The sequence below is a fragment of the Mustelus asterias genome, chromosome 5 (assembly GCF_964213995.1).
Source record: "Mustelus asterias chromosome 5, sMusAst1.hap1.1, whole genome shotgun sequence".
NCBI classification, from domain to species: Eukaryota; Metazoa; Chordata; class Chondrichthyes; order Carcharhiniformes; family Triakidae; genus Mustelus; species Mustelus asterias.
Window position 1 is genome coordinate 46,820,831 of NC_135805.1, and position 12,000 is coordinate 46,832,830.

The 12,000-nt window shown below is 41.4% G+C and overlaps 1 protein-coding gene across 1 annotated transcript in view; it reads right to left on the minus strand.

Moving 5' to 3' along the window:
- rngtt (RNA guanylyltransferase and 5'-phosphatase) overlaps positions 1-12,000 on the minus strand; it is a 377,232-nt gene that overhangs the window by 327,455 nt on the left and 37,777 nt on the right. Inside the window, exon 3 of the mRNA XM_078212481.1 lies at positions 6,032-6,135. Within this exon, the coding sequence (XP_078068607.1) occupies positions 6,032-6,135 (104 nt within the window). The remainder of the gene's footprint in view (positions 1-6,031; positions 6,136-12,000) is intronic.

The following is a 12,000-nucleotide window of genomic DNA, read 5'->3' on the forward strand; positions in this document are numbered from 1 at the left end:
ATTGAAATTTCAGCTGATCAGATCTCAGTTACACATTTATAATAAGGGACATATTACACATGCATTCAAACCTTTCCTCAATCTATCAATGCTTAGATATATTAGCTAGTACTTCTTGGAACAATAAACTTTTACACTTTTCAACATAAACATTTTAAAAAACAAGGGAGGATTAAAAACAAAAGTGCACTGGCAAAGAAAGATTAGAAAGTACTAAGCTATACAAATGAACAGTAAAAGCCAGCTTTTTGTGTCTAGTAGCTTTAGTCCATAACATTTGTGCTGTAGCAGAGAGACAGACTGACATCTAGTGACAATCACCATTTATTACACATTTACACAATAAGCTGTAGAAGACTTTAACAATGTGCATTTGTATCATGCCTTTAACATAGTAAAAAGTCACAGGAGCATTGTCATACAAAATTTGACTGCTGGTCACATCAGGAGATGCGAGGGTAAATGACCAAAAGCTTGTTCAAATAGATAGGTTTTTTAAGGAAAGGGGAGAACGAGAGAATGTTTAGAGGGGGCAATAGCAGAACTTAGGTACTTAACTGCCGAAGGCACCATTGCCAATGGCGAAACAATTAAAATCAAATCATGTGCAAGAGAACAGAATTGGAGGTTTGCAAGTATCTCCAAGAGTTGCAGGAGGTTACAGAGTTAGCAAAGGATGAGACCATGGAGGGATTTGAAAACAAGAATGAGATTTTTTTTACATCAAGGCTTTGTCCAACTGGGAGTCCATGTAGATCAGTAAGCACAGGGGAGCTGGACGAATTAAGCATTGTCCCTGCCACAATATCTAAAATCTATAACTACCAACAAATTCAGAAACTCATTCTGTCAATTCGAATATTCATTTGGAATACAACACAAGCTTGGTTGAGGAAAAGTGGCCTATTGGAAGTGCTGGTAGAGAATCGTCAGAACAGCTGCGACTGAGAAAGGAGAAACAGGGACAATGGAATAGAGTCCTCAGCAGCAGGATGTGAGGAAGTGTGGTCAAAGTCATTGAGAGAGTTAGTGGATTAATAAGGAGAGGCTGGATAGACTGGGACTTTTTTCTCTGGAGCGTAGAGGCGGAGGGGTGATCTTATAGAGGTCTATAAAATAATGAGGGGCAAAGATCAGCTAGATAGTCAATATCTTTTCCCAAAGGTAGGGGAGTCTAAAACTAGAGGGCATAGGTTTAAGGTGAGAGGGGAGAAATACAAAAGGGTCCAGAGGGGCAATGTTTTCACACAGAGGGTGGTGAGTGTCTGGAACGAACTGCCAGAGGTAGTAGTAGGGGTGGGTACAATTTTGTCTTTTAAAAAGCGTTTAGACGGTTACATGGGTAAGATGGGTATAGAGGGATATGGGCCAAATGCAGGCAATTGGGATCAGCTTAGGGGTTTAAAAGAAAGGGGCGGCATAGACAAGTTGGGCCGAAGGACCTGTTTTCATGCTGTAAACCTCTATGACTCTATAATGATGAACAAGGAATCAATATCCATGTCATCTGAGGCCAATTCAGTTGATGAGGAAACACTGACCTAAATTTTCGGGTCCCTTGATTGTCAGAGATGGGACATACATTGGGAAATGAGCGTCAGGACCCTGCAGAAATCCTGACGCACATACACAGAAATTAGTCGGGAAGTTTAAACGTTCGATTCGCTGATTCATTGTTGCCCAGGACCCTTTGCAACTGTCTCCAACCATGATTTAGACCCGACTACAGCCTGTTCCCCCTGATCACCACCCCCCCCCACCCCCAACTACCACCCCCCACCCCAGATCAGAGTACCCCCATCCAGATCAATCAACCCCCACCCTCAACCAGACCAGACATGACCAGGTCACCCTCCCCACCCACCCCCAACTAGACGGTGACGGTATTGGGAGGTGGTGACATAGTGGCTTGTCAGATGGTAAAATTTGAATTGAATAAAAATCTGGAATTAAAAGTGTGATGATCATAAAAACACTGTTGATTGCCATAAAAACACATCTGCTTCACTAATGTCCTTTAGGGAAGGAAATCTGCCACCCTTCCCTGGTCTGGCTTACATGAGACTCCAGACCCTCAGTAAACCTTTAAATGCTCCTTGGCAACATTTATTGGACAACTTTTACATTGCAAAACATTCTAAAATGCTTCACAAAAGTATTACCAAACAAAATGTGACACTAAACCACATAAGGAGCTAATAAGGTAGATGACCAAGCTTGCTCAATCAGTAGATTTTGAGGAGTATCTTCGAGGAGACCAAGAGATGAATTCCAGGGTTTAGGCCTCAGCACCGAAGGCACAAACGCTTCTGGTGTGTAGATATCATAATAGGTTGTAGGGCTAGAAGAGATTACAGAGATGGGCAAGGCTGAGGCCAAGGAGGGATCTGAAAGAAAATATTACAATTTTAAACTTGAGCCATTCTTTTGTGGAGAGATAATAATGGCAAATTTGAAGACGGACGGGAAAGAACTGTTAAGAATATGAAATAACTTAAGGCCGGCCAGGATCTTATTAAATGGTGGAACAGGCTCGAGGGGTCAAATGGCCTACTTCTGTTCCTAGTGCTTCGGATGAAAGTTCAGTGGTCAGTAGTTTAGTCAAGGATTCAGGAGATGGGTCTGATGTCATGATGAACTTGAAGAGGGCATGAAGGGAGATATGGAAACTAGAGAAAGATGCAAGTTAAGAGCAAGGGCAGGATCCTTGAAGGAAGTCGAGTCCAGTGGAATGGGAAAGATAAGGAAGCAACAGAGGCAGCTAACTGGATGGTCTCAATCTTAGCAGCAAAGAAGTCACAAGCTCCTTCACTAGTTGTAGGTGGTGACACTGAACAATGGTTTGTAGTATGGATGAGATAGCAGACGGGGTTAGATCTTTGCATTTCAGGATCATCCTGCAAAATTGAGCACTTTGGCAGACAAGAACGTGTATATTTTATATGGCGATTAGCTAAACCAGTTCCCCACCATATGGAGACCCTTGGGCTTAAGGGAATGGAGAGGTGAGCGGAGAGCAGAGCTCTATCAGGAGAATAATTAGAGTGAGAGAGCGTAATTGCTTTAAGGGTGACTAAGGCATCAAAGGTGGAGGTGAAGGTGTGGCTGAGCAGATCAGTAGTTGATTTGATTTGATTTATTATTGTCACATGTATTAAAGACAGAAGGACATGTTAGCAGGGTGGTGAAAAATGCATATGGGACATTTGCCTTTATCAATTGAGGCATAGATTACAAAAGCATGTTGGGGAGGTGATGGCCTAGTAGTATTATCGCTACACTATTAATCCAGAAACTCAGCTAATGTTCTGGGGACCTGGGTTCGAATCCCACCATGGCAGATGGTGGAATTTGAATTCAATAAAATTATCTGGAATTAAGAATCTACTGATGACCACGAAACCATTGTCAATTGTCGGAAAAACCCAACTGGTTCACTAATGTCCATGAGGGAAGGAAATCTGCCTTCCTTACCTGGTCTGGCCTACATGTGACTCCAGAACCACAGCAATGTGGTTGACTCGCAACTGCCCTCTGAACAAGGGCAACTAGGGATGGGCAATAAATGCTATCCAGCCAGCAACGCCCATGTCTCATGAATGAATTTTTAAAAATGTATAGAACTTTGGTGAAACCACAGCTAGAATACTGTGTGTAGATCTGATCGCCACATCCAGTGATTGCACTGGAGGGGTGCAGAGGAGATTCACCAGGATGCTGCCTGGGATAGAACATTTAAGTTATCAAGAAAGATTGGGTAGGCTGAAGTTGTTTTGATTGGAGCAGAGAAGACTGAGGGGTAACCTGATCAAGGTGTACAAGATTATGAGGGACATGGACAGAGTGGATAAGGAGCAGCTGTTCCCCTTAGTTGAAGGGTCAGTCACATGGGGACATAGGTTCAAGGTGAGGAGCAAGAGGTTTAGGGGGATGCGAGGAAAAACTTTTTTACCCAGAGGGTGGTGATGGTCTGGAATGTGCTGCCTGGGAGGATGGTAGTTGCCTCACATCCCTTAAAAAGTATTCGGGTGAGCAATTGCAACATCTCAACATTCAGGGCTATGGGCCAAGTGTTGACAGATGGGATTAGGCGGGAGTTCAGATGTCTCTAATGTGTCAGTACAGACTTGATGGGTCGAAGGGCCTCATCTGCACTGTATGATTCTATGATTAGTATACAGTAAAAAGTATTGTTTCTTGCACACTCTACAGAAAGCATACTGTACATAGGGAAGGAAACGAGAGGGTGCAGAATATAGTGTTACAGTCATAGCTAGGGTGTAGAGAAAGATCAACTTAATATGAGGAAGGTCCATTCAAATGTGTGACGGCAGCAGGGAAGAGGCTGCTCTCGAGTCGGCTGGTACTTGAGCTCAGATTTCTGTATCTTTTTCCCAACAAGAAACAGTTGCAGAAATATGCATAATATCCATCTTTTCAACCAAGCTTTCAGCCATCCACCCAATTCTCCTTCGTTGACTTGCCCACCATCAGTCCATGGACATTTTCCCATGTTAAAAAGGGATAGAGAAACTCAAGTAGCATACAACATAATGTAAAACCACCTTCAGATAGGAAAATATTGCCTAAGGCACCAAAAGTATCCTTCTTAGTTAATGGTGCAGGACCACTGTGCATAAACAACTGTTCATGGTCGGTGTGATGCCGGCGTTGGACTGGGGTGGGCACGGTAAGAAGTCTCACAACACCAGGTTAAAGTCCAACAGGTTTATTTGGAATCACTCACCTGATGAAGGAGCAGTGCTCCGAAAGCTCGTGATTCCAAATAAACCTGTTGGACTTTAACCTGGTGTTGTGAGACTTCTTACTAAACAACTGTTGGAACAGACTTTAAAATTACTGAGCCAGAAAATTAGATATAGCTATTTTCTTGTATCTGTCTGGATACTATTCAACTATTTTCTTTTCATTGGTTTCTTTAGATTCACTTCTATCCTCAGCTCACTAAATATTTGATTACTTTCAAATTACTTGACTCAATTCCCTCATTTCATATTACTCAAAATGCCATTGTGGCGCAACATTCAACATTTAATAAGAGGTTCTAGAGATGATGCAACAGAAATAAAAACACAATGTTGTAGATAATACTGGATCTCCACTCCTGCAGCACCACCCACCAGCAGGAATAAGTACTGCAGCAATGTAACAGTTTATACAGATCAACCACAAAGCAAAGCACTAACTGAAAGATAATAACCAGAGAAACCTCAAGGGAAGATGTATTTTTCTGGTTTTACAGGAACGGTTACACAGATCTAGCACTTCCTCCATGCCACTGAGCCTTTGTCTCAGCCAATAACTTTTTGGAATGATCTGTCAATTAAACTACTGGATACTTGTATTTTGAGAAACTTAGTTAAGCAGTCAACCCCCTCGTGTATTTATCATGTGGATCAATTGCAGTTGTCATAAATTTATTTGCAAAGATTAAAGACGGACTAAAAAGACAAATATTTCTAATTAGCAGAAGCAAAAATGAAGGTCAGGTGTTTTCCCTCAGAGAGTTGAAGGTGTTTTCCCTCAAAGAACAAATGGCTATCATATACCTCCTGCTGGCCGATTTAACATTTAGATTCAAAATGCAGTAGATCAGTGACAATAAAAAACAGCAACTGCAAAGAAGACAAATGCAATGCCCACATTTAAATCTGGTATCTATAGATCTTACTTTCTGTCCGAATATTTCAATTTGCTCAATTTGTTAAGACAGAAATAAACAAATATGATAAGGGACACCCTAGAAATACCAAAATATCAAACAGAGCTCAATTTACTTGACCTCTTGGTCATAATTCGATCATCTTTTATATGTTGCTTCAAGTTAAATAACCATTTGAAATTCTGCTGTTCCTTTCAGAAACTTAGTTAAAGTACCCAGAGGCCTGACATATTTATTTTCTATTTCACTTGCTTTCAAATGTTAAAAATGCAACAAAAATTATAATTCAGATCAACATAGCAAGATTTTATTTCTCCAATAAAAATAAAGCAGTTAAAGCCGACTTACCCTTTGCACTGCAGTTTAACGTATTTAATCCCTTCTTTCTCTATTTCAGCCCGGTCATAAAACCTGCTTGTGTTCGTTAAATCAACCAAGAGTCCCATGTTCACCTGAAAGAAAAACATGAAAATGTAAAAAAATGTTCCATGCAAATTATACAACATCTATATCCCACAAATTATATTTTTCAAGCTGCATAAGCGATAATAAGCCAAATGTATTATGAATTTCTAAGGTTCTGGCTGTGTGGAGTTTGCACGCTCTCCCAGTGTCTGCGTGGGTTTCCTCCGGATTCTCCAGTTTCCCCCCACAATCTGAAAGATGTGCTGGTTAGGTACATTGACCCAAACAGGTGCCCGAGTGTGGTGACTAGGGGAATTTCAAAGTAACTTCATTGCAGTGTTACTGTAAGCCTTACTTGTGACGAATAAATAAACTTTATACAGCCCATTTCTGGCTAGGGTATTTGGCTCATTATACTCAGGTGTTTCATTTATTTTCCTTTTCTATCAGCATTTCTAGTATCAGACCTCGCATCCACATTTTGTCTCTTTTCTTTTTGGTAATATTTTCTTTTCAGTATCTTGGATACTCTCACATTCTTCCATTTGCTTTCTATTTCTTGTGCCGAGGCCTCGATTTGTTCCGTCTCCTTAATCTTGAGATATTCATGCTTTACTTTATTACTTACTTCTCTAATGTTCTCATCCTTCAACATGTCAAGGTCTAAATTGTCGCACAAGTTTTACTTTGTTGGCATTCTTAATTTCATAATTTTTTTCCCACATGGAAAATGATCCACATTTATATCCACACCGAGATGCAATGTTCTTTATACTATTTCTAAAATGTTGTTTCATCATCACATAACAGTTGATTTCTGTACGCATCTTCTGGACCTCTCCCAAGTGGACAGTCTTCTTTCTGATTGCTTAAAGATGTTTGCCACCATCAATCATTTTCTTGACAAAATTGTACGAGTCTCTCTCCTCTTTGATTTCTCAACCCAAGGCCATATTGATCAACAAGCATTCCTAATGTTGCTTCACTAACTTTAGCGTTTAAGTTGTCCTTACAATTACCACATCAGTTAACTTGACATGATCATAACAATTCAGGATGTCACCATTAAAAAAAACATAGATCAGGTCAAATCTAGAAGCTTAGAATATGGATTCAATACGGACACCAAAAAATAGCAACAGGAGGAATACATAAGAAGAAACAAGAGTGAAGATGGAAGTGGATGGTGTCACCTGGAAAAAGTAGAACATAGAATCATAGAAAATAGAAGCAGGAGTAGGCCATTCAGCTCGAGTCTGCTCCGTCATTCATTTTGACCATGGCTGATCATCAAATTCAAATATCCTGCTCCTACCTTCCCTACATATCCCTTTCACCCCAAGAGCGATACCAAATTTCTTCTTGAACTCACACGTTATGGTCTCAACTACTTTTTGTGATAGTGAATTCCATGGATTCACCACACTCTGGGTGAATAAATTTCTCCTCAATTCAGTTCTAAAAGGTTTACCCCTTATGCTCAAACTATCTCCCCTAGTTCTCAACTTCCCCACCATCAGAAAGATTCTTTCTGAATCTTGGTCTCTTCTCATCGACTGCCATCCCAGGAATCAGCCTGGTAAACCTTTGCTGCACTCCCTCTATAGCAAGGACATCCTTCCTCAGATAAGGACACCAAAACTGTACGCAATACTCCAGGTGTGGCCTCACCAATGCCCTATACAATTGCAGTAATACATCACTATTCTTACACTCAAATCCTCTTGCTATGAAGGCCAACATACCATTTTCCTTCTTTACTGCCTGCTATACCTGCGTGATTATTTTCAGCAACTGATGCACGAGGACACCAAGGTCTTGCTGAGTATCCACTTCTCTCAATTTACACCCAAATCAAATAATAATCTGCCTTCTTATTTTTGCTACCGAAGTGGATAACTTCACATTTCTCCATATTATACTGCATCTGCCATGCACATGCCCACACAGTCAGCCTCTCCAAATCACACTGACGCATCTCTGCACTCTCCTCACAGCTCACCCTCCCACCCAACTTTGTATCATTTGCAAATTTAGAGATAATATATTTAGTTCCAACCTCCTTATCATTAATATGTGAACAATTGAGATCCTAGCACAGATCCCTGCGGTACCCCACTAGTCACTGCCTGCCAATCAGAAAAAGACCCATTTTTGCCAACTCTTTGCTTCCTGTCTGCTAATCAGCTTTCTATCGATCTCAAGACACTATCCGCAATCCCATGTGCTTTAACCTTACATAGCATGAGACACCTTATTGAAAGCCTTTTGAAAGTCTAAATAAACCACATCCACTGGTTCTTCTTGGTCAACTCTACAAGTTACAAGCCACTTTCAGTGACCTGTACATCCAGATCCCTCTACTTATCAATAATCTTAAGGGTTCTGCCTTTAACTGTATATTTCCTATCTTTATTAGACCTTCCAAAATGCATTACCTCACATTTGTCCAGATTAAACTCCATCAGCCATCTTTCCGCCCAAATCTCCAACTGATCTATTCCTGCTGTATCATCTGATGGTCCTCATCGCTATCCGCAAATCCACCAACCTTTGTGTCATCCACAAACTTACTAATCAATCCAGTTACGTTTTCCTCCAAATCATTTATATATATCACGAACAGCAAAGGTCCCAGCACTGATCCCTGAGGAACACCACTTGTCACAGCCCTCCATTCAGAAACGTACCCTTCCACTGCTACCCTCTGTCTTCTTTGACCGAGCCAGTTTTGTATCCATCTTGCCAGCTCACCTCTGATCCCATGCGACTTCACCTTCTGCACCTACTGACGTCCATGTAGACAACCTCCACTGCCCTACCCTCATCAATCATCTTCGTCATTTCCTCGAAAAACTCGATCAAGTTTGTGAGACACGACCTCCCCTTCACAAAACCATGTTGCCTCTCACTAATACGTCCACTTATTTCCAAGTGGGAATAAAGCCACTCCAATAATCCTCTCCAATAATTTCCCTACCACTGACGTAAGGCTCACCGGCCTGTAATTACCTGGATTATTCTTGCTACCCTTCTTAAACAAAGGAACAACATTGGCTATTCTCCAATCCTCTGGGACCTCCCCTGTGGCCAGAAGATGGTAATTGCTATGCCAAGTCAGAAGAAGGATAAAGATAGCCAGAAGTAACTTTGTGAAGATGAGGATGTGTTAACAACAAGAAAACTCAAGCATTCTATTCACTTCTCCTGCATGCCTTGGAAACCTGCACAATAAATAATGATCTATGGGGAAAAAAAGATGCCTTTGAAATGTGGATGCTAAGACGTGCTTAAAATTCCATTTACAAATGATAAGACAAATTAAAAGGTGCTTGAAATTGCAAGAGCAAAAGTAAATTTTAAAAATGTCATCCAGAAAAGAACTTCAGCCATTTGATCACAGCTGAAAGACAGATATCTCTTCTAAAGGGCAAAGTGGAGAATAGCAGAAAGAGAGTCTGACCTCAGCAAATTTGGTTGACAGACTTCACAGCATGTTGCAGACAAGCTTCAGCGGATGTGTGATGATGGTTCAAGACATACAAGCATGACATACCCTGGCAACAGGTCTCCTGGTAGGAGCAGCTACAAGCGCGATAGGAGGGAATAGTTCAACTGCCCTCTATGGGGCAAACGTGAAACGTTTAGCTTTTCAGCCACCCATAATCAAAAGTATGATGAATACTAATCCTTCTGACAAAAGTAAAATATTAATCTTACTGAAAATATCTACTACTATCAGTGGTGTGTTCAACATGTACATTTCCTACAATGCACAGATAATTATCAAAGCTCTGACTGCTGTGTAAAGTGTGTAGTCATTCAAACCTTCAACTAAGCATCAGTAAACCCATACAGCAATTCCTCGCTTAACGTTGTCCAGTACAAATCCAGTCAATTAAGTACTTTCAAAGTGTAGTCACCATAGTAATGGAAGGAAAAAACAGTAAACAATTTGCACACAGCAAGGTACTAAACAGTACTAAAATGATGATCAAATAATCTGTTTGGGTGGTTGGTTGAGGGCACCAAGGAAGATTCTCATTCTCTTCAGACCGGTGAGTCTCACTTCTGTTGTCGGCAAGATGTTGGAAAAAATTATAAGGGATAGGATTTATAGTTATTTGGAGAGTAATGAATTGATAGGTGATAGTCAGCATGGTTTTGTGGCAGGTAGGTCGTGCCTTACTAACCTTATTGAGTTTTTTGAGAAAGTGACCAAGGAGGTGGATGGGGGCAAGGCAGTGGACGTGGTATATATGGATTTTAGTAAGGCGTTTGATAAGGTTCACCATGGTAGGCTTCTGCAGAAAATGCAGATGTATGGGATTGGGGGTGATCTAGGAAATTGGATCAGGAATTGGCTAGCGGATAGGAAACAGAGGGTGGTGGTTGATAGTAAATATTCATCATGGAGTGCGGTTACAAGTGGTGTACCTCAGGGATCTGTTTTGGGGCCACTGCTGTTTGTAATATTTATTAATGATCTGGATGAGGGTATAGTTGGGTGGATTAGCAAATTTGCTGATGACACCAAAGTCGGTGGTGTGGTAGACAGTGAGGAAGGGTGTCGTAGTTTGCAGGAAGACTTAGACAGGTTGCAAAGTTGGGCCGAGAGGTGGCGGATGGAGTTTAATGCGGAGAAGTGTGAGGTAATTCACTTTGGTAGGAATAACAGATGTGTTGAGTATAGGGCTAACGGGAGGACTTTGAATAGTGTGGAGGAGCAGAGGGATCTAGGTGTATGTGTGCATAGATCCCTGAAAGTTGGGAATCAAGTAGATAAGGTTGTTAAGAAGGCATATGGTGTCTTGGCGTTTATTGGTAGGGGGATTGAATTTAGGAGTCGTAGCGTTATGTTGCAACTGTACACAACTCTGGTGCGGCCGCACTTGGAGTACTGTGTGCAGTTCTGGTCCCCACATTACAGGAAGGATGTGGAGGCTTTGGAGAGGGTGCAGAGGAGGTTTACCAGGATGTTGCCTGGTATGGAGGGGAGATCCTATGAGGAGAGGCTGAGGGATTTGGGATTGTTTTCGCTGGAAAGGCGGCGGCTAAGAGGGGATCTTATTGAAACATATAAGATGATTAGAGGTTTAGATAGGGTGGATAGTGATAGCCTTTTTCCTCTGATGGAGAAATCCAGCACGAGGGGGCATGGCTTTAAATTGAGGGGGGGTAGTTATAGAACCGATGTCAGGGGTAGGTTCTTTACCCAGAGGGTGGTGAGGGATTGGAATGCCCTGCCAGCATCAGTAGTAAATGCGCCTAGTTTGGGGGCGTTTAAGAGATCCGTAGATAGGTTCATGGACGAAAAGAAATTGGTTTAGGTTGGAGGGTCACAGTTTTTTTTTAACTGGTCGGTGCAACATCGTGGGCCGAAGGGCCTGTTCTGCGCTGTAATGTTCTATGTTCTATGTTCTATGTTCTTCAAATAGGTTTTCTCTGCCCACCTGCAAAGACAGGTGGCACCTCGGTTCAAAGTTTTAAAGATTCAAATTTTTAAAATTTAGCCATATAGTTAAACATTCTGTCTCCTTTATTGATTGACTGACATAATAATCTAGGCAGGCACTATTAAGCAGTACTGCAGGAGTGCTACATTATTAGAGGTATTATATTTCTGCTTAGACATTTCATAAGTGGGCACAAAAATCCCATGGCACTATTTGATAAGAGCAAAGAAGGTCTCTACATGACCTGGGCAAACTTCGCACTCAACCAACACCAAATCAGTTCATCTGGCCATTCATCCAATTGCTGTTTGTGGGGATATTATTGTACACAAATTAGCTGCCATGTTTGTCTATGTTACAGCCAACAGCCAATCAGTTTTTAAGTGAAGCTACTTGGGATCCCCTGAAAGGAGAAATGTAACTTTTTCTTACTCGTTTCCTATCGAAAGCCCTTGA